At 36.3% G+C, this 26602-nt stretch overlaps 2 protein-coding genes across 2 annotated transcripts in view; one reads left to right on the forward strand and one right to left on the reverse strand.

Annotated features, from left to right (window-relative positions):
* The window catches only part of LOC136815742 (methionine--tRNA ligase, cytoplasmic-like), a 45854-nt gene extending 20889 nt beyond the window's left edge, over positions 1-24965 (forward strand). The window contains exons 8-26 of the mRNA XM_067072192.1: positions 1786-1879; positions 2804-2835; positions 6924-7024; positions 7383-7499; positions 8148-8223; positions 8699-8826; positions 9371-9460; positions 9753-9804; positions 10178-10237; positions 10485-10559; positions 11130-11181; positions 18220-18376; positions 18737-18800; positions 20213-20464; positions 20995-21074; positions 21457-21588; positions 21912-22281; positions 24093-24230; positions 24703-24965. Of these exons, the coding sequence (XP_066928293.1) occupies positions 1786-1879; positions 2804-2835; positions 6924-7024; positions 7383-7499; positions 8148-8223; positions 8699-8826; positions 9371-9460; positions 9753-9804; positions 10178-10237; positions 10485-10559; positions 11130-11181; positions 18220-18376; positions 18737-18800; positions 20213-20464; positions 20995-21074; positions 21457-21588; positions 21912-22281; positions 24093-24230; positions 24703-24861 (2229 nt within the window). The 3' untranslated portion in view covers positions 24862-24965. The remainder of the gene's footprint in view (positions 1-1785; positions 1880-2803; positions 2836-6923; positions 7025-7382; positions 7500-8147; positions 8224-8698; positions 8827-9370; positions 9461-9752; positions 9805-10177; positions 10238-10484; positions 10560-11129; positions 11182-18219; positions 18377-18736; positions 18801-20212; positions 20465-20994; positions 21075-21456; positions 21589-21911; positions 22282-24092; positions 24231-24702) is intronic.
* On the reverse strand, positions 2830-5601 carry LOC136815743 (innexin inx2-like). The gene is made up of 2 exons (XM_067072193.1): positions 4787-5601; positions 2830-4178 (listed from the first exon to the last, which is right to left on the reverse strand). Exons 1-2 carry the CDS (start codon positions 5327-5329, stop codon positions 3519-3521), a joined length of 1203 nt encoding a protein of 400 aa, XP_066928294.1. The 5' UTR covers positions 5330-5601; the 3' UTR covers positions 2830-3518.
* Positions 24966-26602: the final 1637 nt, after the last annotated feature.

The following is a 26602-nucleotide window of genomic DNA, read 5'->3' on the forward strand; positions in this document are numbered from 1 at the left end:
CCTCATATCCTCGGTTTCTTTGGAGACCCAGGAGGGCAAACCTGTTGGTACACGTTTTCCGAGAACTTCCAAGGCTACTTCACAGGTCGTTTTCTCGAAAGCATCGTAGCGTTCTGTGATTGTTTCTATTTGAGGAATGTTTCGGAAACGATTTGTCTTTTGACTTCTAAGGACTCAAGTTTCTTCCAGTTGTATTTTTGTCTTGCGAGGGATTTTCCTTTTGTCGTTATAAGGCTGACTTTAACAGTAGCACTGAGGATTCGATTATCAGAGTCGACCTCTACAGTGTTGTAAGCTCTACAGTTTCTAAGAAAGTTTCTCCATTTACTGCTGATAAGTATGTGGTCGAGCTGGGCATGGGTGCCAGAAGGATGCCTCCAAGTCCACAACCGCGAGACTGGTTGAGGAAAGTGTGATTGTGCGTGGGTAAGGTTTGATCCTAGACAATACTCTATGAGTCTCTCGCCATTATCATTTGTTTCATCATGCATAAGGGTGGTACCAATACTACTCGGGGCGAATTCATGGCTATCTTTGCCGAGTCTTGCATTAAAGTCACCGAGAACAATGTGTATGTCATGGCGTTTGATGTCATTTGAGGTGTGATTGTTGATATCCCTGTAAAAAATATCCTTTAGATCAGTATCAGCTCCTTCGGTGGGAGCATAACCGACTGTGATAACAAGACGTGGATTTCCGTTGAAAGTCACAGAGATAATACGATCGGATATGAATTTAGATCCAGTAACACACTTAACAAAGTTTTTGGATACAAGAAGACCAATTCCTCCAACTCGAGATTGGGATGCAGAGTTATAGAAGAAGAGGCAGTTTTTATCATCTGACCATTTTTGAAATATTGGATCAGTAGAGTGGAGACGATGCTCTTGGATTCCGGCGATATTGACGCCTGCGTCAATACCGCCGCTACAAAATTGTTGAAACTTTCCTGTTTTATACAGGGTGCGTACGTTGTATGTGGAAAGAATGATAGGTTTGCGAATGGGTATACGTGTACGATAACCCCAAAGCTCCATCAAACTAAATTTAAAATGACTTTCACCAAAAATATTAAAAAAACATTAATTACAACCCCTTCAACTAAAAGATTTCTATTTTGAGTAAAATATAACAGCATCATTACTTGTTAGTTTGACCACGAGGAAGCGATTAGGATTTCCGTTACATGAAACGCTCGTTACATTTTCTTTTCCAATAGTCTTTATCTGTGTTATTAATGAGATTTTTAGGCAATTATAACACCCCTGTGTCACAGACCCGTTGGGACCCCAGCCCCATTGGAAAATATTGCAAAAATCTCGTTCCCGGTGTGAAAATACCCTTGAATTTCAACCCACTGGGAAATTGACTTTGATTTCATCCCCACTTGAAATTCCATGTTTAAAAATTGCACTCCAAAACCATTCCCACTGGGTTTTTTAACCTTAGAACAATAGAATTTCTATCCCCATTAGGATTTCAATAGGAATTTTTATCCCTGCCGATGAAAAAATTTCTACCGCGGCTGTGAGACAGGGGTGTATTATACTTTAAAACTCCCTTAAATAATCTCTCGAGTCTATAGAAGATGGCTGCGGCTGGTAGTTCTCGTTTTCATTATTATTTAACTTAAATAGGCTTCCTTCTAGCTATTGAAAATATAATTGTAATTTTGGAATCAGTAAGGACCAAAGCTTCCTGCCCCTGTTTTATATTTGCCCGATAAAAAGAGGCCTTTTAGTAACGATCATGTAATGAAGTAATCTTTTTTTCTATTGATTATAGGAATTCTTGGAAAGCTATGTGCCACCATCAACTGCAGCTACAACGGGAAAGAAGAGTCAACAAAAACCGAATAAAACAACGTCAGCTACTCAAGGTGAGGACAAAATAAAGGTTAAATCGATAACTTACCTTAAGGGAAGAAATTTAGAAAATAACGTTTAAAGACAGGTCTCCACTTGCGTGCGCTGCGATCGCACTTTTTCGATCAAAGCTACCACGCCATTTGTCAAAAGAAAAATGAAGCAATTCCATTAGTGCGATCTGACGTAACGATTGGAAAAAGTTGAAATGTGCTCAACTTTTTTTTGAACGCGCGCCATTTTGCGCATTTATTAACGCATTTTTATGACGTAATCTTTTTTCCAAGCAAAAAGGATTGAAGCCAAACGGTGCGATCACAGCGCGCACAAGTGGAGACCGGCCTTAAAATTGGTCTTTCTAGGTCAAAATTCGCCATATTATGAATAAGAAATTCACTCAACCGCGAATTTAAATTCCGCGAAAATTTCTTCCCGCGAAAGTTTTTTCCCTTAAGAATAGGGATATGTCCGTCTAATAGGATTCAACCGCTTGATAAATTTACGGAAATATCAGGTTTATTTATAGACAAGGGGAGGGTTTTCTGACTTGGGTTTTCTTGTATGTCCACTCAACCAACACAAAAAGTTGTAAGCCGGTTTAAACAATATTTGTTCTCAACTAATGGGACTGATGGAGAGGGGTGTGGTGAAATTTTAAAATGTAGATTTTCTTAAAAATAAGAACCAGTAAATTCTTGACGAGGCTCGGCCTCAAATGTTTTTCATCCTGTTTTTATTTATAGGGTGAAATTGAGGTATTTTAGGCTTTATACCCAATTTTTACTTCTATGACCCCCTAAATTGTTTGAAATTGAGTAATTTCAGGCTCAGCATTGTTCTTTAATTATTGCAATTTTTTTGTCGATTTTGAGCCTCATTGCTCTTATAAATTGTTCTTATGAAATTAAAAGAGTATCGCATTTTTCCTCTTTTTTCAGCAAAAACAAATGATACAGCTCAAACTAGCGAGGTATGTTCTATTCTAAAATCAAATCAAATTTTGCTATTAATTACGCTCTACTACATTACATTATATTATTTCTACAATATTTTTAATGCCTCATATACATGTATTACAACAACCTCGTCCCCGTGTATTCCAGGCTTTATTTACGTTACTGATAGACGCTAGAGAATATTATCTATCAGTAAGCAATAAAAAAGCTGATAATACACAGGGGACGAGGTTGGTGTTACCCTTTTGTCGCTTTTAAAAATGGATTCACTTGATTCATGCTAACTTTGAATACACGAACATTTTTGGCTAAGTCTCGCATTATTTTATAGTTCCGCTATTTCTGAGTTCGTATAAAAAGTGTGCATGGGATCAAATCTTTAATCAATACGGGACACTAATTAAAACGTTTTCCAAACAATTGCGTGGCACAAATATTTCCTCTTCAACTGACAGTGAAACGTTTCTTTATATGCGTAGTTTTTGTTGTCTATATAAATATATCTGTCGGTGTTTTTTACACTTTTGGCGAAAACGTGAAAAATTGAACACCTTAGGAAAATGAGTCATTGTTATCATTGTATCTGCGTTCCTCGTCAAGTGTACAGTAAAAAGAACGAGAGAGACTTTAATCCTAACGAATTGTGTCACGCCCGTCGATACGTGACACTAGAAAAGTCACTCCTCTATACGTTATCTTAACAAATTGTGTCATGCTCGCCATCGCGTGTCACTAACAAAGACGTGTCACTCCGCCTGACTCGTTCCCTAATCAATGTTTTCAATACGCGCGAATGTAATACCAAGTCATTGAGACGTAAACATTCTAAATATTCCATTTCACGTAGGGTTAGTTGATTGTATAGATTGCTGCTTCTTGAATGTTTCATTGTCCAATATAAAAACATATGATATCCCATATGAAAGATGAAACCTAGGGCTGACAAACACATCCCCATGATAACGAAAAGCCACAACAGCAAGAAAATGTATTGGAAATAAAGGAATGAAGAAACTTCACAAACCACTGTTGAGCGAACACTGAAAGTTTTCGAATGTACCGCGCTTAGATCACACAGCGCGAACGTTGGTAGAAAGCGGTTTCCAGGGGTGGGCTCTGAGCGCCAGTCGAAGTCGTGCTTCATCGCGTCGTCAAGTCTGGAAAATTCGAACCAGTCGTTACCGTAACTTTTGAATCTGTAGTTTGTTGACCAGTCGAGAATGTAAAAAATGGTCATATTTACTATGATGTAAAGGATTTTGACCGCGTAGCTGAAAAATATGCGGATTCGTTGTTTAGTGATGGAATTATTGCGGTGATCGAAATAATAGCAGATGTAATCGTCAGCATTGATTTCCTAGAAAAAAAGTGTAAAATTTTAGATAATACAGTTGTTGAGTCTCCATAACTGGAACACGCACGGCAAGCACAAATTTGTTCAAAATTTCGAGTTACGGAGTAAAGTTTATAAAGGTTTTATTGTTAACTGAAGAGACAAGAAAAACTTGTCCCATATGAGGAGACATTCGAGTTAGAGGTTCGAGTTAAAGAGACTCTACTGTAGTTAAAACATTTTCTCAAACCACCGGGGTTCACCTGTTTTAGTGGGATGTATGGTTATAAATTTTCAGAAAGAGAAATATATATTTTCTGCGTAAGCACGGCAAGCAAGGATAGAGAATGGGCATTCTAGAAATAGTCTGTATTCCCTCCTGTTGGGTAGGTGACGTCCAGGGTGGTCTCAAAAATAAAAATTCTAGGGGGTCTGATTTTTCGAATGTAAAAATTTAGGGTGGTCAGTAAAATGAGGTTGAAAATCCAGGTTGAAAATCCAGGGTGGCCCAAAAAAATGAGAAGAGGTCCTGAAGATTGGGAAAAAAATCCAGGGAGGTCACCTTTCCCAAAATAGACGGGGTACAAATTTTTTTTCTGGAACATCAAAATCTGGAATAAGTTAGCAATTACCGGTGATTTCAAGTTTTGTCTGAGGCTGACAATATCAGTAATGGTGTAGCGAAAGAGGATGTATGGTAAATAGAACAAGAAAGCCATGACAAAAATACAGTACGGCATCCATTGAAACTGTTTAAAGTATTCTTTCTGCATTGGGATACACGATTCATGGACACTCGTTGACCCTCGTCGCTGCCGGCCTCTTGGAGCCACACATAAGCTAGACGGGTCGTTTCTGGAATACCCGGTATAACGTAACTCGTTCGGAATGCCATAATAAGCCGACTGGTCCATGTGGTCGGCTAAATAAGGGTAGATATAGAACCCACGTATCCAGCAACCATTTTGGACAAAGTCGTTGGGTAATTTGACGGATTCAGGGACAATGCAGCCCATCCCTTGATCATAGAATCGACTGCTAAACATGATGATACTGGATACAACGAATACTTTGGTCATCCATATTCGTTGGACTTGATCTGTAAAACTGTCGTGACGTACTTTGAGTTTTACACTCATGAACGATCCAACTCCTTTAGCTAACACGTCGGCCATTGAATACACACTGTTTTATAAACCCTCTTGACTTTCGTTTTAACAATATTGTACGGGTACAAGAATTATAGCTTAAACAATCCGACACAGTATATCTATCTTTGGTATGTCCAATACCAAATAAATCAACAAAAAGTGCTGGAAATTTCGATAAAATAAATGTTCTTCAGCCTTATATTAAAATAATTTTTTACCAACCTGTGAAAACAAAAAAGATTGAAATTCTCTCTCTCTAACATAACATGTTCTTCCATTAATATTTTACGTTTACTAACCTCCATCCCCTTTTCTGCTAATACTTATCCTTTTTTTGTGACCTGGGAAATTCCCTAATTTATCTAATTCATGATATTCACGACGTAATGTTTTCTACGAAAAACCCCGGTTTTAGCCAATAGTGGCAAATTTAAACGAAACAAAAGTTGTATAAAATTTGCCACTACTGGCAAAAACCGGGGTCTTTTCGTAGAAAACATTACGTCATGAATATCATGAATTAATTAATGTTACTTTTCTAGAAAAGTTTTTGTTTTTTCTCTCTTTTCTAACAATCTCGCTGCTTTAAAGGGGGGGTTTCAGGGGGTACCCGATTCCGCAACTCCGCCAATTTTTTCTCCAATTTCCGTCAAACCGTCTTAAATTGAACCAAAATTCCGTCACCGAAAATTCCTTTGAAATTCAATATTTTTGTCGAAAATTCCGCAAAATTTTGAATATCTTTTACCAATTCCGAAATTCCGCAAATTTTTTTGCTAAATTCCGTTTTTCCGCACTAAAATTGTCTAATTTTCCGTCTCCGTCAGAGAACCCAATTCCCGTAATTCCGTCTAAATTTTCGCCAAATTCCGCCACTCCGTCCGAAAAAAGGGCCGATTCCGCTCCTCCGCCAACCATGAAACCCCTTTAAAGGCCAATGGAATAGACAATATAATTGACAATAGAAAGACTGCTGAACTGTTATCCCTTACCTACCCTAACAACCTGTTTAAATGACTGAGCCCTCCTAGTGAGCTTTTAAGAGCACTTTTCGAATTTCCCCATTATGTAAAGTCTCGGTCGTCGTTTATCTTTAAAGTAGTGTTTTAGATTTTCCCCATGTAATTTCTAATATTCCCTTTCATGAATATTTAATAAATACGAAAAGAAAAAAGCTGAGAAAGCATTTTTCGAAATTTATTCACGTATTATGCTTATTTTTGTCTAGTTATCAGTTACCCTGTGGTCCCCAATAATTGATTTTCTATTCACAGTTATTAGTAATAGTGGTGTAAAATTTATAACGGACGAGTCCGCTTAATCTGCAAAATTCCCTAGTTCATTATTATATTGGAACTAAAACTGAAACACTAATTTCTATGAATAAATCTTCTATCACTTTTTGGTCGACTTTTAGTCAGAACTTGCCATATACACCCAAACTCACCTATAGAAGTTGCCAAGAATCGCTTAACACTTTAATTTTCAGGATTTCGAACATTGAACAAAAAAGCTTTTATTTGCACCACAAAGGCTAGGAGCGATCTTTCCCGGATTATGTCTTAGAATTGGGACCCTGCCACGTCAGAGATTCAAAATGTTAATTTTCTACTCTTAGGAAGTGGTGAAGTTAAGTAAAGAAGACATTGCAAAAGCGACGGAAGGGTGGAACAAGGGAGCTGACAGTTTACCCAAACCAAGAAAATATGAACACCCGATGTAAGTGTAATTTAGGAAATTTGAAATTTGGAAATTTTCCAAAAACATGGTTTCATCCAGCTTTGTAAATCCCCAGATCAAAAGGTTAAATCCCCCATCAGCCTTAGCCCCTCCATGACCAAAAAATAAACCTTGGGGACCCATCAAAGGTCTTTTTTTGCCCTTATTTTTTGAATAAAATGCTGTAATAGTTTTACTCGTAGTTACGTAGAGGATTCTTGCTTTTTGGATGGGGGGGGGGGTGAAACCATGAAAAAGTTCCCAAAACCTTCAATGGGATGTTGTTATTAGTGTACGCTCAGTTTTGATTATCCATAAATCATTTTGATAATTAAATGCCAGCGTATATCTTTTATAGATTACCACAAGCTGGAGAACGCAACATTTTGATTACGTCAGCACTACCATACGTCAATAACGTGCCCCATCTTGGAAACATTATTGGATGCACACTTAGTGGGGACGTCTATTCAAGGTAGATTTAGACTTTGGTATCCAATACCGTGCTTAGACCTCATTTTAAAGAACGAATTCCCCAACCCCTGGCTCGCCGTAGTAAGACTCTACTCTATTATATAGTGTCAACAAGGGGATAGCGCAATGACCTCAACTGAGCAGCAGATCGCTAACTAGAGAAAGGGAGTGAGAATCGCGGCGCACGACTTTTACTATAGTGCACTGCTTTACCGACTGAGTTCACCAGTCTATGCCGGGAACTAGTTCGGGAACAGTGTCGAGTTTTGCATTCAATTACTCCAGTAATCGTGCAGCTTTAGATGCAAAAATACTGCACCATACGACTGCGTGTTTCTACTGTGGAACCTCAAATTAGTGGACACGGATCGGATTTTACTATAAAACGGCCGGGGAAAATGAGATTGTTCGCTAATCAGAGATGTCTGCCTTTTAGAGAGTCTTTTAAGTACCAGCAGATATAGGAGTTAAATGAGATGTATTATAACAGAATTTATATATAGGTTGGATACTCCTAAAACCACCTAAAATATGATCAAACATGTTCGTTTTTCATAGCTAGACCCCCCTGAAATTGACCTCAAAAAGTGGGATAAGTATCCAGCGACTCTCTACTTTAATAGTGTTCATTATTCTTTTCATTTCACAGATTTTGTCGTCTTCGGAACTACAACAGTCTGTATATTTGCGGTACAGATGAATACGGAACGGCTACTGAAACGAAAGTAAGTGATATATTCCGTAACAACAGATTTGTGCTTCATAATTGTTCTTATCCCGGGGGTAAAGAAGATCATTCATCCTCTGAACTGGAAAAAAAATTGCGATTTATCATAGTCGGGAGGGATTTTGTTTTGGGGGAGCTTAGTGAGCGAGAAATTGTGTCGCAAGCCCGCTCAAATTCAACGATGAAAACTTTAACCGGGGAAAGTTTTAGTTATTATATCTCTTTTCCTGACACCTTGTAGTAGGCTGCACGCATCCCTTCTGGTATGTTTTGATATACGACATGCGTATTTTGTATAAAATTCTCGTCCTTGAGTTACCCCAGTCTTCGTGTTTTTGAGTTAAAGAAACTTGATTAGCTTGATGAGTAAGTTTTACCAATTGCCCAGTTTTAAACTACTTTGTTTAAGAAAAACTTAAAAAGGAATTTTAACACAATAATTTCTATAATTTACTTTATCTATATCCTCAAAGGCATTAGCAGAAGGTCTCACACCACAACAAATTTGCGACAAATATCATAAGATACACAGTGAAGTCTACAAATGGTTCAACATCGAGTTTGACCACTTTGGACGTACAACCACCGAACATCAAACCAAGTAATTTTCAATTCTTTGAATCAAGTCAATTTACAGTTTTGACTACATAGAGTCTAATATACGAGATTTAAAGTATCAAATTAACAAATTCTCATTGACTGAAAGCTGCTCATATTAACACTATCCAATCAAATAGGTTCATTTATGAGCTTGATTTTTTTCGTGCGCGTTACACTGAATCGAGCTGAAGTAATTCGAAAACTGTGATCTTCAATGAAAATAAGAATTAGTGAAAGGTTCGAATTTACTGGGAGTATACGCCATTCCAGCTGAGAGGGAAGCATTGTTTTTGTTCGAATTACAGAAAAATTCGAATAAAAGAGGTTCGAACTAGAGAGAGATGACAATACGTAATGGTGTCTTTGTTCTTTGATATATCAAAATTAACCTCACTTCATTCAGTTACTGGAGGAGGCAGGGTGGGTTAAATGCAAATCTCAATCAAATATTGCCGAAAAGAACGGTGTACGGCTTTTCAGAACGATGACATATAAATATCTCAAACCTCCTTTTTCTACTTTCTTAATTTGATTTTACTTTTCAGAATAACACAAGAAATTTTTTGGAAGGTTCACAAAAATGGATTTATTTTGGAAGATACAGTTGATCAGCTACAATGTCAGGATTGTAAAAGGTGCACTATTTATTACATTCAGAACACTCCAACCGTAATTTACAGAATATTATAGCCCTCATATTCAGTATTAAAATAAAAGAACCCCACTTCGTTTGGATTCTTTTTCACCTTTGCAGTGAACCTGTCAGGGCTAATGGTCCTATTACTAGTGATAAAAATATATATCTTTTTTTGACTTCAAATTTACAGCTGAGTAGTCTGTAAAGGGTCTGGAAATTTTATGGGGAATATCAAAACGTTTATTAGTCCTCCAGCATGACTTTTTGTTTTTTTGGTTTTTTTTCGGCAGATTTTTAGCGGACAGATTTGTGGAAGGAACATGTCCATATTGTAAATATGAGGTAGGTACCCTGTAAGCAAATTTCATTCAATTAACTTTTATATCACGCCCTACCTAGCAAAAAAAGCTGGACTTTCAGTGAACTGCTTCAACCTCTTGCTTCTCATTTTCCAATCGCAATTTAAGTAAAAAGATGAATTTTTTGCGTGCTTTCATGTGTATTGCTATTTCGCCCATTTTTGCATTTATAATCTTCAGCAAAATACCTTTTAACAAATTTCCCTTTGCCATGTCAATTTTCTGTCTTATTTTATGTCAAAATTTCTATTATTTCACAAATTAACTATAACAGAGTTTTCTTTGTCGCTTATATATGTCAATGGCCCTCTAAAAGTGTATTACTTATCAAGAGTCACGATGTATTTCTGTTTTAGGACGCTCGCGGAGATCAATGCGACGCTTGTGGAAAACTAATTAATGCTATCGAACTCATCGTAAGGCTTTTGTTTTTACTCGTCTCATCTTGTTAAATAAGTGATGATGATTGAATTCTTTCCAGATTTATAACTTTGTACTTTAATCTTTTTCACAAGATTTAAAAGATTTCTATCAAACTCTTACCAGAAGGTTAAATGAACTGAAAAATGTAATACTTTTGAGAAACAAAAAATCGTTTCCGTCAAAATTTTGTCAAGAGACGAATGGGGTAATAGTTACACATTCTTTATTCCGTCACCATAGAAACCGCGATGTAAACAATGCGGAGGATCGCCGCAAATTCAAACATCCAAACATCTCTTCTTAGACCTGCCCAAGGTATGTTTCCATTCTTTGGATCCTTGAGAAGACAATATCCCCAAAACGTTGCTATTGGCGAGTTTATGTATTTGAGTTAAATCAAGGGGGACGGTATAAAGCAAAGTTGACATGTCTCCAAAATCACCATCCACTTTGCTCGACAACGGTAAAAACACCAAAATACCGTCGTCTGTTTAGGTGAGAAAAGGCGATACAGAGCCGTACATCAACTATCGACTTTGTTTTGTATCGATTTCACTTACCGTCGCCCTCGATATCTTCCGATACATAAACTCGGTACTGTCTGTTGTCGGAGAATCTCCTCCATTAGTTGAGGATCATTTTAAGGTACATTTCCAAAATCAGAAACTTTATTTTGAGGTGCGACTCTACCATTATGTCCCCCCGAAGAGCTCGGCCGTAGCAAAGATGGTCGCTGAATATGACCTGAGCCTGCCATAGACATGTTGTGTTGTGCTTGATAAGTCAATATTTCTTTGAAAGATTATAATCCATTAATTTCAATATCCTGAGTGTGCGATAGGTTGATTATTGAATCCGATTCTAACTATTTTTCTACAAAAACAGGTGGAGTCAAGTTTGAAGAATTGGTTGAAAAAATCTGAAACGGGTGGGAAAGGTAAGTTAGATGAGATCTTTATAAATAATTTACCAGTACTTGTTAACCGGTTACTTTTTCAAAGCGGGCTACACGGCTTTTTGCGCAATGCAATTGGTTCTTTTCGCATGACGACGGGTCTACACTGCCCAGAGTTGCCCGTCGTTAGGAAAGTTCATTGTGACGTCACTTTATCAAAGGAAAATGAACCGGTTTTTTCAGCCCTCACTAACCGGTTATTATTGTATTAATATTTACTAGGAGACTCCACAGTTATAAGCAATAGAGCTCACATAATGCAAAAGTGCGATTACAAAAAATATGTGAACTTCATCTTATATTTTGTGACGCCTTTTACGACAATTTCTCTCATTCTCCTCAATAGTGTATATCATTAACCTGTGTTTTTTTGTATCTCCTTGATGCTTCTTTTAGACCAATATACGAGAGAGCTTTTACATACAGTCAACGCTCTATTTCGAACCTCTATAAAACCGAATCTTTCTGTATAGTCCAGGCAAAATGGGGCATGAGGTACCACCTTGACGGCGAAAAAGGTTTGAAACTGTTTTTGGGTTCAAACACATCTATATTTTGAGAATCGCGATGGTTTTCAGGCTAACCAGGGGGGCAATAACTTTTCAGAGGGGGTGTTTCGAGAGTACGTGGCAATCGTTTTTGGAGCCGATTTGCCTGGGGTAGGGTACTGCATTTCAAGATATCTCACGAACTACATATCAAAACCTATTAAAACTTTGCAGGGTTTTAGATAAAGCATCAAAGATTGTGTGTGAAAAATTTCAAGATGGTAGCACGAATAATGTGTATTTTACAGACCCGAATATCAAAATTTTGTGAAAAAATCTAATTTAAAAAAAAAATAAAACTTTTCAATTTCACACAGGGCCAAATTCTTCCATGAAATAGATGTTAATGCCTTCATTGCTCGTAGTCAGGGGGGGGTCAGTGTACCAGAAGGTGGCATGTATCCTGGGGTGGGTGGGTGTTTGAGAAAAAAATTTGTCATGTACTACCTGTGTACTATAATTGGGGTGTTGGGTCCAAACTCGATTTTGATTTTTACTACCTGTGTACCAAAATAGGGGTGTTGGGTCCAAAATTGAATTTGATTTTTACTACCTGTGTACCAAAATAGGGGTGTTGGGTCCAAAATCGATTTTGATTTTTACTACCTGTGTACCAAAATAGGGGTGTTGGGTCCAAAATCGATGTTAACAGTGTGGAAACAAAAAGGTTAAGAAATTATCTGCTAAAATAGAAATGTAAAGTTTTTCTATTATAAATTGATCAAGCCAAGTTTGTCCAAGATCATTCTTCCAAACTTCTTGGAATGAATTGAAATCCTACCAGATCCCACTGAAATGAAGGTTTATCGAGTCAATGTAAACATTCGAACATTTGAATTCAAACATTCCCCATTCGTACATTAGAGGTGCCAACTCTCACGCATTGGGTGTGAGACTCATGCATTTCTACATGGTCTCACGTAATTTTTGAGAAGTTTGATTTCTCACCCATTTTGGATTTTTGAGAAAAATTTTCCCGATTTCCTGATTTTCCGAAAAAAAGTTTTCCCGATTTCCCGATTTTTGGAAAGATGTTTACCCGATTTTCTGATTTTCGGAAAAAAGTTTCTCTATTTTCCGGATTTTTCAAGGTAGTACCTGGTAGTAAATGGGGGGTATGGGGTGGTTTTGGTTTTTTACCAGGTACTACCTGGGTAGTAAATAGGGGGTATGGGGTGGTTTTGGGATTTTTCCATGTAGTATGGTGTACTTCAGGGGTGGGTGGGTGTCAAGTTTTGAAAAATACCTTGTAGTACACATACATGCCGCCTTCTAGTACACTGACCCCCCCCTGTCGTAGTCGGTATAGTTGTAGCATTGTGGAAAGTTTTATTAATTTTAGACGACTATATTTTGATTTACAGTCCATTTATTTTGAAAAATTCGGTCAAAACTGCCCCAAAATACAAGGAAAAATTTTAACGTTTTTCTTTATAGCTCAGCAAAAGGCCAAGTATACCTCATTAAAATTTCACAGATGTTAGTTTTTAAGGCCAGGAACATTCAAGTAAAGTTTCGAGATGGTGGGTGAAAAATGTGTATTTTACAGACCAGAATATTGCGAATTTTTCATAAAAATTAAGATCTCTCTTTAGTTTTGACACCTCAAACGTTGTTTGAGACTCATATTTTCAATCAATTGAAGCATTTTTGTTGATAATATTTATAACTTTATATACATTCTTAGTTTAGAAGTCTGACTTAACAGTTGTTAAGTGCCTTTGGTATTTTACAGACCACTTTTCTGGCTACTTTTGATTTAAATAAAATTGACTCAATTTGAAATATCTCACTTGTCATCAAGTCATGTAAATCAAAGTTGAAACGCTTTTAAAATTGTCATGTGTTGAAAATGCGTTTCTGCTTATTTTTAATTAGATGAAATTGGGAAAATGTAATAATTTACAGGCCAGAAAATATAAGGCATTTTCCATCAATAAAACTTTAAATAGTTAAATGATAATCGTAAGCATACATTTGACTTCATCAAGCTTACCAAAAATACATATCCCGAGCAGTTGATGCTCGTCACATAAAGCACTTTATATTTTTGGCAAGCAAATTTAGGCTAAAAGTGCTCGCTATCTCTAACACTCGTCATCTCGAAACTTCGCTATCTGGATCTTAATCTTGATTCTTTGAGGTGTTTTTCACTATTACAAAACATATGCCAAAAATAATGTAAAAAACAAACAGTAGAGTATATCCGGAAAAAAGGGGAACAGATTGGTACAAAAAAAATCCTCAGGATCTGTTGCTTCAACGGATTTTTCTAATAGAAAACTGAGGAAGTTGAGGATTTGTTATTCTACTATGTCCTCCGGACACACTGTAGGATAGATATGACCAATAATATCATTATTCACCCAATTTTGTAAATTTTCAGTAACCTTTGTTCGATTCAAAAGACCTACGGCGATCCTTCGTGCTGGTCTCATTATGTCAATATTTCTACCGTGCACGTGAATCATCTAAAACATCTGCTATTTCTTTTATTTCTTTAAGAAATACAATCTTAAGTTTAAACTTACCAAGAATAATGTTGCGCTACAATCATGGTTGAAATATAATGAGAATTCCGTTTATTTTAACGTTTTTCAAGATTTAAAGTTCAGGCGAGAAAGTCGATTTTGGGCTATCTCTTTAATTTAATCGAATATTTCAATTTGGGAGGGGCTGGCAGACTTCCAGGCTATATTCTGAGCCTTGTTAGACTATTTTTGAACTTTTAAATCCTCAGATCCTAAGGTCCTCCTAAGTCTTAAGTCTAGCGTTAAAACTCAGAGTTAAAGCTCTACCTTTCGAACGTACTTTAGAGCACTTACAAATCGATTGTGGTTTTAAAAACTTCCCGGTGGATTTCCCTTTTTTCTCAAATATTACGACCTTGATTGTATCAATGTTGGTACTCGCTATTATTTTTACAGGGAAACAAGAGACAATCGTCTTCAATGCAAGTTGAATGGTTTTAAAGAACCAAAATTGAATATCATTTTAGATTTGATCATTAGAAGATCCCTGTCTCAACGACCCATTGAATCTGTGGGAATAAGGTTAAGAAAAGTATCCAATGGGATTGACTATCTCTTGCTTTTAAGGGGTATTTTAAGACTTGGTGGCTATGGTTAGCTTAGTCGTTGTTTGCTCAGTTGGTTTGGTGTGTAGGGGTGAGTCATAGTACAGGTTAGCGCCTTGACCGCTACTACCGAATTCTCCTCATCGCTCGCCTGGGAAGATAATGTTTTAGAAAAAAGCACATCTCAACGTTGTCTCAAGGAGTTCGGCGATCAGATGCATAGTAGTCATCAGTAAATGTGATTCAGCAATGTAGGTCTAAGGTGGTCGTATAAAAGTTGGAGGTAGCCATTACACAGTTTAGCGTAAGCAACATCCCATCCCGTCCTGGTTAAATTGATTCGAATAAAAAGACCTGAGTGAGAATCAACCGCATAACCTAGCGTAGACTGGAGCTACTTTCTTCTTTAGATTTTTATGCTAAAAATTGAAAACCTTTTAAAAACCAGCACAAAAAAAGGTTTTTTAGACAAGTTCCCATGTAAATCTCTCATATCAGATCGCCGTTTCAACCCTCTAATCTAAAGTGATGTTGCGAATGTGATCTCTCGTACAACTTAGTGGATCAACCAGGGTCTGTTCGGAGATAACCGATAAATGCAAAAAAAAAAATTATATCTGATGTAGTATAAGGCCCCAAGTAAAAATTTTACTGATCTTTCTGGGTTACGGATACCACCATACTCTCTTTAATTTGATACAGCAAAATCTTCATTAGTAGTGTCTTAAAGATATCGACGAAAAACTGTATTACTTTAGAACTAGGAAAACGTTTTAAAGCCTAGAAATACTGATGGCTTTGATCTGTAATTAAGATTAGGTACTGTACGCCACCTTGAATGTTGCATGTATCCTACTAATCTAGGCTGTCCTACTAGTACTAATACAAGCTTAATAGTTATCAAGATTATTAAACTTAAAGGTTTTCTTTTTAAATTAGAGTGATATCGTTTACTTACTCATCAATTTTAATTCACAAGCTTTCTCCCATTGGATTGACACGTATCTGGAGCAAGATTGGTCAGAAAGAGGAATAGAAAAACATTGTTTACTTATATCAGCATAATAGAACAACAGGCAGACACTGTCCCGTTATGAAATATGTGTCTGATATGAAATGGGAACACTTGTGTAAAAATAAAACCTTTAACGTTTGAGTCGTTATTAAGACTTTTCCACTACAATGTAAACACAGGTCAACTGTGTCAGTCTTGTTTGATAGTGCAGCATAATACTTTAAACAAGGATTTATTATACACTGGATATACAAGTAACAGATTTTTGCCGATTTCTCGTGTACTAGCTATGTCCGCAGTAATGATATTATTGTTCACTCTCCTTCCCTCATTAAATGTTTTTTCGAAGGATTTTTATTGCATTTCTTATCGAAAACCACTCATCCAATTCCCAAAAGAGACTTAAAACTTTTCTGTGAGAGTCAGATTCTTCCACTTAATTGATAATTATAAGTCGTTGTGACGTTTCAAGCTGTGAGAAAGATGCAAAAGACGTGTTGTGTTTAAGAAATTGAATGTTGACACCGGAAATTTTCAAACTTCAACCTCATAAAAACTACCTTGCCACCACGTGCCTCCAAAGGATTTTCATACCACAGTGGAGCCAAGACACTCAAGTCTTATGTATGCTAATTTCAGCTCTTCTGGGGACAGTCTTGGAAAGATATTTCCAATTGAAAATTTCGTGTCACTATAAGCATTTTGTCTGAATTTCTTGTCTGATGATGATTTTCTCACACCAGATTTCACAAATGTATCCAGCTTGGTATGTTAGCCTTACTTTCAACAACTTTTTTTCTGCAAATGTACAAAAAGAAAGAGCTAGAGAACTTTTTTAAAATAAGACTGATAAACAGTTTTTAAAATCAGACATCTTCGAGCCACCATGACAGTTGTCCTTTGCGGACAAAGCTTGAACATCAATTGTTTTCTGAAACAATAAAAATACAATGATTGCTCTCCATCGTTTTATGAGTCGTTTATCCAGTGTATAATAAATCTTTGCTTTAAATGTATTCATTTTCAGCTACTTTTATATAGATATACTCAAAAAAGGGAAGGCTTAGTCTGTAAAATACCAATCAGATAAATAAAATGTTTAAGGGATATATTTGTTTGTCTGCTTCCACAAGTCAACGTAGCGGGATTTCGTGCAACGCTTTATATATCTGGTCTGTAAATTACATTTTCCATCTAATCGTCTCATCATCTGATTTAAATTGAGCAGGAACGCATTTTCGACACATTATGAAAATTTTAAAATCATTTCAACTTTGATTTACATGACTTGATGACAAGTGAGATGTTTCAAATTGAGTCAATTTTATTTAAATCAAAAGTAGCCAGAAAAGTGGTCTGTAAAATACCAAAGGCACTTAACAACTGTTAAGTCTGACTTCTAAACTAAGAATGTATATATAGCCATAGATATTATCAACATAAATGCTTCAATTGGTTGAAAATATGAGTCTCAGACAACGTTGAGGTGTCAAAACTAAAGGGAGATCTAAATTTTTATGAAAAATTCGAAATATTCTGGTCTGTAAAATACACATTTTTTTCCCACCATCTCGAAACTTCACTTGAATGTTCCTGGCCTTAAAAACTAACATCTGTGAAGTTTTAATGAGGTTTACTTGGCCTTTTGCTGAGCTATAAAGAAGAGCGTCAAAATTTTTTCTTGTATTTTGGGGCAGTTTTGACCGAATTTTTCAAAATAAATGGACTGTAAATCAAAAAATAGTCGTCTAAAATCAATAAAACTTTCCACAATGCTACAACTATACCGACTACGAGCAATGAAGGCATTAACATCTATTTCATGGAAGAATTTGGCCCTGTGTGAAATTGAAAAGTTTTATTTTTTTTTTTAATTAGATTTTTTCACAAAATTTTGATATTCGGGTCTGTAAAATACACATTATTCGTGCTACCATCCCATCCCACACACAATCTTTGATGCTTTATCTAAAACCCTGCAAAGTTTTAATAGGTTTTGATATGTAGTTCATGAGATATCTTGAAATGCAGTACCCTACCCCAGGCAAATCGGCTCCAAAAACGATTGCCACGTACCCTCGAAACACCCCCTCTGAAAAGTTATTGCCCCCTGGTTAGCCTGAAAACCATCGCGATTCTCAAAATATAGATGTGTTTGAACCCAAAAACAGTTTCAAACCTTTTTCGCCGTCAAGGTGGTACCTCATGCCCCATATTGCCTGGACTAGTAATTCAAACTAAAAGAACCCCCCCCTTAGATGAGAAGTAGGGTTATACTTCCTCTGTAATTCGAATGTTTCCTCAATTCGAAGATATTTATTAGTCCTTTGAAGATCGAATTAGAGAGAGTTACCATTTTTTCCCTGCGTTGTTTCTTTTAGATAATTGGACACCAAACGCGCGCCAGATCACTAAAAGTTGGGTGGTGGAAGGCTTGAAACCCCGTTGTATTACACGAGATTTGAAATGGGGAACACAAGTTCCACTAGAAGGATACACTGATAAAGTGTTCTATGTTTGGTTCGATGCCCCTATCGGGTAAGAAAATTTCTTCTGGTTTTTTGGATTTGATTTTGAATAAATTTATCGGGTGATAGAAAAATTTGTATTACTGTGAAGTAATTATTTACGTCAAATAAATTTTTAAATTTCTTCTTTTATCGACTGCTTCTTTCTTAATAAGCCAAATAATTATTTATATATATTTATGAGGCTAGACATTTGTTTCGTATGACATACAAAGCAGGCGCGCCTTTTATGCTGATAAGGCAGAGGTAACGAAAGTGGCCTTTTGCATAGTTTTGTAAGCATAAGTTATAAGTAAGTTGTATGGTAACCTTTAAATCGTTTTTCGCCATTGAAAAGTACTCTACCTTATTTAAATTTTGTTCTTCTTAGATATTTATCCATCTCGGCTAATTACACAGATGAGTGGGAGAAATGGTGGAAGAACCCTGAACAGGTACTTGTCGAAGGAAAAAAAATTTTATGAAAAAGAGGCTGCAAAAGATACGGCATGTTGATCATTGATTTAGAATAGCTTCGATAGTTATCATACAAACGACTTCAACGACTCAATTTCTAGTACTTGATTTTTTTTTTAATTTCGAAACCCTTTTAAAATATTCTCTACAATTCGAATCCCTTATACAATTCGAACAATTAGACTACCTGCTCGAGATCGAATTAGCGAGAGTTAACTGTTTTTTATTGAAATCCTTTTGGTTTCAACTCAAACTGGTCAAAACGATGAAGACTATCATTCCACAGAGTGGTATTTGCAAAATTAGCAACCCTTCTGGGGGATTTGATAGTTTCAAGGCGATCCAAATCTGGCAGGTTTCTTTGACAATCCAAGAATGATTGGACCTACCTCCGGGTACCCCGGTGGAGGTTCTATAAATTAACCCATGTCCGTTCTTCCGTTCGTCCGTCCGTCCGTCTGTTACCAGCTTTTCTCAGGATTGGCTCATTAGTTTTTTCTGATTTTTTACACAATGATGCAAAATGGCAATGTCTAAAATGTGTCGGAGCCCGATTTTCGAAAAAAAATATATTTGGGCAAATTTGGGCCAAAAACTGCCTAAAAATAGGGTTTTTTGGACTTTGTGCAAAATCCTGTCATTACTTTTTTCTGATTTTTTGTACAATGATGGAGGGCAAGATTCTCTAAAAAATGGCTGAAGTGGTTTTTCCAGGAAAATTCTTATTCGCCTTAAAAGATGGATTTTCGTATTTTGGGGAAATTCCCTTTAACCAAATAAGAAAATATAGCTTTTCTCAAAGTTGACTCATTATTTTTTTCTGATTTTTTGCACAATGATGCAAAATAGCAATGCCCTAAAATGTGACGGAGCCCGATTTTCGAAAAAAAATATATTTGGGCAAATTTGGGCCAAAAACAGCTTAAAAGGTTTTTTGGGCCTGAATGGTTTAAGTGATTTTCGTATTTGGGATAATTCCTTTTTACCATTTTACATTATTCAACACACAAGCTTTATTTTCCCATTCTAAATTTTTGTACAATTATTGTCACTTTTTTCTTATTTTCATCTGATGTTAATCATTAGGTAGGTCCATTCAGCATGTTGCTTGTTTTTTTTTAATTTTCCATATTTTATATGTTCAGTACCTGCGAGAACGCAAGGTTCTCCCGTACTGCCCGAGTATCATAATCGATACAGCGCGGCTCTGATGTGTCGCGAGCACAGAGTACAATGTCTGGTAAGCGCTGCGATTTCCCTATCTAGGGGTAGGAAACTATCCCGGGATAGGGCCCGGTCCGATGATATCGGAGGGTCAGCTTCTCTTCTCTTTCTCTCTACAACAGTTATCAAAGTGCGACTTTAAAGTTATCTTATCTTTATCTTTTAGGTCAATTTGGTGCAATTTATGGCTAAAGATAATGTACCGTTTCACACTGTCGTTTTTCCATCCTCCCTTATCGCTGCTAATGATAATTACGTTCTCTTAAACGATATTAACGCCACAGAATACCTTAATTACGAGGAAGATAAATTCTCAAAAAGCCGTGGTGTCGGTGTGTTTGGTGATCAGGCTAAAGATACTGGAATCTCGGCTGATATTTTCCGCTTCTACCTACTGTTTGTACGACCAGAGTCATCGGTAAGTTATTTGGGATTTGTAATTTTCTCTTATAAAAGGAATGAATCCACGACACCACTCTTTAATAAATTCTTCCATTCTTGTTGAACGATACAAATCGTTCTGTATTCATGAAAGTGAAGGTCAAATCAGGAGCTTCCGATGAGTTTAACACGTTCACTGCCGACCCTTTTGCAGTAATCGAAAATATAACCTCTTGAAACTTTATCGAAAGTTTGACTTTCAGATGCTCCTGTGGACTGAGTTTTGCTTCGCCTTTAATCTGTACACCAATCGATGCGGAATTTTACGTAGATTCCAAAAATTCAAAAAAAAAAGAAGCAAGAGATTCTGTTCCAAAATTTAAAGCTTTTTGGAGTACCACCGGTATAAAATCCCTGCTCTTTCAAATTATTCTTCAATTCAGTTATCAATTAGCTTGGCTGATTGCTTAAGGATCCATACTGGTAATATTCAGTGCAGCGTTGCATAACGCACGCCCTAACTATGAAAGGGCGTATTTACTTTTATTTTTTTTTTCCAATTCACAGGACAGTGCTTTCCAATGGGCAGATTTGATCACGAAAAACAATTCTGAGTTGTTGAACAATCTCGGGAATTTTGTGAACAGGTATATTTATCCGGAGGAAGTTTTCAATGATTTTTTGAATTCACTGCAGTTCTTATCAGATATTGACGACAAGTCTTCAACTACGGCAAATTATTTTTTCTGTGACTGCATCTCGCCGTATTTATGATTTAAATTTTGGTGACAACGGGCCTAGTTTTTTTCACACTAACTAACCTATTTACTTTAATTGTCAAAGTGTGCCATGTCATAATGGATTAAAACATTTTCAACTTTGCTGAGTTTGTGAGCTAGATCATTTTTATGAACCTGCTGATGGTATGAACACCGAAAAGCTTCGATAAATATAAAAATTGTTTCAAGAATTTTTTAATTTTTTGTTTTAATCTATTTACCTTAATTCATTCCTTTTTGGTTCTTTCAGAGCTTTGATGTTCTTAAAGAACAGTTTCAATTCAACAATGCCAGAACTGAAGTTGAACGAAGAGGACTACAAATTGATCACCCACGTTGATAAAGAGCTTCAAGAATATGTCACACATCTTGACAGTATTAAGTAAGAATTGCACGATTTTACTCAACACACACCGACGCACCTTCTAAATAATTAGGAATAGTAGCTCACACACTTGATTTGTACTTGACCATGGTGGATAAACCAGCAAGGCGTCACAGCAAGTCGTTCAAGTCATCTAAAAGCATGTTTTACGCTAAAACTGTCAACCAAAACAAACTACATACTATTTTGAAAATGTTGACACACAGTCAAGTTCCCAGTTTTGTAGCGAATAGTTTATTACTTTTTGCAAAGATGGAAAGACTATCGATTCACAACGATCTTAGCTTTTTTTCACTTTTGTTTTTCCAATGTTCCTTTAGGTTGCGTGATGGTCTCAAGTTCATTTTGAACATATCTCGCCATGGCAATCAATACATCCAAGCAAACAAACCATGGGTCATGGTCAAAGGTACGGACGCCGAAAAAGAGCGTGCCGGAACTGTCATTGGTCTCGCTACGAACGTCTCTGCATTACTGTGTATCCTCGTAAAACCTTACATGCCAGCAATCAGTTCAACTTTACAGCAACAGCTGGCGTTAGCGGATGATAAATTCGTTATCCCGGATAACTTCGTTCAACTACTACCGACGGGACACGTCTCTGGAACTCCTGCTCCGTTGTTCCAGAAACTGGAAGTTGCTTTCGGGGAAGAGATGAAGAAACGTTTTGCCGGCAAACGACCGGAACCAGTAAGTTTTACTTTTTTAATTTAGTTTTAGCTTCTTATTCAATATTGATAATCTAAGATTAGCACCTGAAACTGAGCTCTTAATTTAGGTATTATAGTAGGGGGCCAACCCTGGGGTTCCGTGACATCTTTTCTACGACCTAACCATTTTTAGTTTATTCCAAAGAACAGTATATTACAAGATATTTTTGAGAGGGAGGACGCGGATTAGGCCCGGGAAAACTTTTTGTGATCAAAATAGTGACGCCATAGGCAAAACTGCAAGGGAAAATAAGGAGTAGAGAAATAGCTTATTTTCAAAAGTCAAAACAAACAAAAATGATTGATACCATCTGATAGATCATGAAATTCTGAGCAAAAAAATGTATTACAACAACTCTCTGATTAAAACACACAAAGAAATATAGCTGCTTTAAGATCAACTAACTGTCAGCTCTATTGTGATTTGACGTCAAATCTTGTCTTGATCGTTACTGACGTCGGTATGTTTTTGAACTTCAAGCGGCTATATTTCATCGTGTGTTTTAGTCAGAGAGTTGTTGTAATACATTTTTTTGCTCAGAATTTCATGCTCTTTCAGATGGTACCAATCAATTTCGTTTATTTTGACCCATTTTGACTTTCGAAAATCAGCTATTTTCCTACCCCTTATTTTCCCTTGCAGTTTTGCCTATGGCCTAAAAGTTTTCCCGGGCCTAATCTGCGTCCTCCCTCTCAAAAATATCTTGTAATATACTGTTCTTTGGAATAGACTAAAAATGGTTAGGTCGTAAAAAAGATGTTACGGGACCTCAGGCTTGGCCCCCTACTATTAGTGATTAAAAGAAGGAAAAAGTTAAGCAGTTACTTATATGAATCCAACCAGTTAGCCAATGAAAAACGATGTGTCGTTTCGCCACCTATTATTAGTTAGATAGTAAGTAAGTAAGTCTGCGACCGCAGTCGGAGGCGACCCGAAGGCTCCTCTTTCGATAGCTATCTACCCGAAGGTAGGGGAGGGCGCCACTCTTTCTCCCTGGATTGCTCCACTTACCCTTGATCATTCACTTAATTGCTGAGCATCAAGCAGAGAGGCATCAAGTACCATTTTGGAAATCTTTGGTATGACCCGGCTGGGGGTTGAACCCACAACCTTGCGAACCGTAGCCTGATGCTCTAACACTGCACTACGGTCGCTCTAGTTAGTTAGATAGAGTACAGCAGTTAAAATTAGTTTGACATTAAATTTTCCTTCAAAGAGTCTTCTGTTGTACCAAATAATTAACGCATCTTTTTGTAAATCTATTTTCGGACACCTAATACTCAAAAGTTTAGGGCTAGACCTAACTTGGCACCTTCGGTTGGGACTAATTTCCCCCAAAACTGATTATGGGTTAGCCAAATATTTCAATTCCAAACCTTAAACGCGTTTGTCTCGATCTACTCTGCTTCTCCCTACCCAGATGTACGATTTGGAAGTTAAACTTTTATTGGTTTAGAAATAGAGTACAGTAGTAGTTAAAAGTAGTTTGTTGACATCAAATTGTCCTTCAAAGAGTCTTTCTGTTGTACCAAATAAATAACGCATCTTTTTGTAAATCTATTTTCCAACACCTAATACTCAAAAGTTTAGGGCTAGACCTAACATTTCTCAATTTGAATTAAGAGTATCAAGTGTTTAATAGTTGGAAGTTTAGATCAGACAATGAACGTCAATTTTTAAGGATGAGTAAATCTAAATGTAGTTTAGAATAATACAGTTTATAACCGACAGAATATCGTGAAAGTCAAGATTTCAAGCTTTGATATGATGAGATTCACACTTAACTTCAGAATGAAAAGAAAACTGCAAAGAAAGCAGCTCAATCAAAGACAACGCCCTCACAAACGCCTGCTACGACTTCGTCAACGCCCGCCGTAACTGCTGACCCAGCGAAAATTAAAGAACTTGAAGAAAAAGTGACAAAACAGGTATTTATAGAGATTTTGTAATTTCAACATGTTATTTATTTAAATGAAAAGCAAGCTAGGATTTTAGAATTAAAAAATACAGAATATTCTATCGAACACTTTCAATAGCGGACATTAAAATTTTGTTTTCAAATTCGGATGTGTGATAAATAGAAGATGAGTCATCTAAACTAGCAGACCTTTTATTTCTAGATGCGCATGTATTAATGTTCATCGCGGAGAGCGAATTGGGGTCGATTGTTTGATTCAAGGACAATTACCCCCAGGACAATTGCCACCTGGCAATTACCCCTAGGACAATTGTCTCCCAGACATTTGCCCAGGACTATTGTCTCCCAGACATTTACCCAGGACAATTGTCTCCCAGACAGTTACCCAATTATCTGGGGGCATTTCTCTGGGGGCAATTGTCCTGTCACCATTGTTTTAAGAAAACATTCAATTCATATGGAATCCCTTTTTCCTATCATAGGGCAACTTGGTTCGAGAATTAAAGACATCGGGTGCTGACAAAGCCAAAATTACCGAAGAAGTTCAAGCCCTGTTGGCCGTAAAACGAGAGTTAGCTTTAGCCACTGGTGAAAATCCTGATGAAAAACCTAAAGGTAAAAAGAAGGGCAAAAAGAAGTAAAGCACGAAGGACGAAGAAAGAATAGTCGATATTTTAAAAATATTTTTCTTTTACCAGCAATCAACAAATTTATTTATAATTGAAAAAAAATCGTAAAAATTCAATCTGTAATGGTTTATATTTATGATTCCTATGCTATGCATAAAGTCCTAACTTCTACATTTTTTCAAAATCAGTAAAAGATGGAATATGGAGTAGGTTTCCGAACAAAAAGTCGGAAAAATAGATTTTTTCCTTTTCTGAATTTTTAGTATTTGGTATGAAAATACCAAAAAAACCGTTTTTGATTTTTCAAGTTTTTCATTTCTCAGTGAATTCGCTTAAAATTGTCTTATCTATGTCAACCTCCCACAGATACTGTTCAGATATTTACAGATACAATTTGCACATTTTTCTTTTCTTATAAAAACCAGTAAATATTTGCTTGTTCTTGGATACCATATTCTTCGTAATTTCTTAAAATGTTCTTAGAAATACACGTTTTTTTTTATAAGAATGGTGTAAATCCATTTCATCATGGATATTCTTAACTTTTTTGGAAAAATCATCCTAAAATATTTTTTCAGCATTCTTAGGTTAGAATATCCTAATTCAGACTAGATTTAACATTTAAAATGGCATTTATGTGAATGGAGTGATCCTTATTTAGGGGTAAAAATTGACAATTTATAATTGAAAATGTTCTAAAATAGCATTCTTAGTTTGAGTAGCAAAATTCCATGATATTCTTAGCATTATTCTTAATTTTTTGGCCATGGACATTCTATAAAGTGTATTCTTATATAAAAAAGCGTGTATGCTTACTTAATTCACATGTAAGTGCTTTAGTCGATTCTAAAACATGAGGCTCGGATTTTTCTAAATTTGTTCTAGAATTTATGCTTAAAGCCTCGTGTTCTCATAAAAACTGTTCCTATAAAAATGAAGGCGATTTTCTTAAACGGAAAAATTGAAGTATTATCAGCATCAGTTAGTATAAAATGAAAATTTTTGAATATCTAAACCTATACAAAATATTGCTACAAATACACTTTGCCGATACAAAATTTGTTTTCAATCATTCCAAGTTATATATCATAGTCATATAATATAAAAATGGTGTATCTCGTATAGATTCAATCACATAGAAAATATTTGTCGTTAGCCAAAAAAAGTTCCACCGTTAGAAACTAATGTCTTGGTCGTCATTTCGTCAGTCTTTTTAAAGTTTTGTCGTCAGTCAATTTCGTCAAAATTTTATCGTCAGTCAATTTGAAGTTTTGGTCAAAGTTTTTTAGTCAGTCTGTTTGAAGTTTTGGACAAAGTTTTTTCGTCAGTCTGTTTGAAGTTTTGGACAAAGCTTTGTCGTCAGTCTGTTTAAAGTTTTGGACAAAGCTTTGTCGTCAGTCGGTTTAAAGTTTTGGTCAGAGCTTTGTCGTAAGTCTGTTTAAAGTTTTGGTCTGAGCTTTGTCGTCAGTCTGTTTAAAGTTTTGGTCAAAGTTTTTTCGTTAGTCTGTTTGAAGTTTTGGACAAAGCTTTGTCGTCAGTCTGTTTAAAGTTTTGGACAAAGCTTTGTCGTCAGTCTGTTTAAAGTTTTGGTCAGAGCTTTGTCGTCAGTCTGTTTAAAGTTTTGGTCTGAGCTTTGTCGTCAGTCTGTTTAAAGTTTTGGTCAAAGTTTTTTCGTCAGTCTGTTTGAAGTTTTGGACAAAGCTTTGCCGTCAGTCTGTTTAAAGTTTTGGTCAAAGTTTTTTCGTCAGTCTGT

The sequence above is a fragment of the Clytia hemisphaerica genome, unplaced genomic scaffold (assembly GCF_902728285.1).
Source record: "Clytia hemisphaerica strain Z4C2 unplaced genomic scaffold, Clytia hemisphaerica genome assembly, whole genome shotgun sequence".
NCBI lineage: Eukaryota > Metazoa > Cnidaria > Hydrozoa > Leptothecata > Clytiidae > Clytia > Clytia hemisphaerica.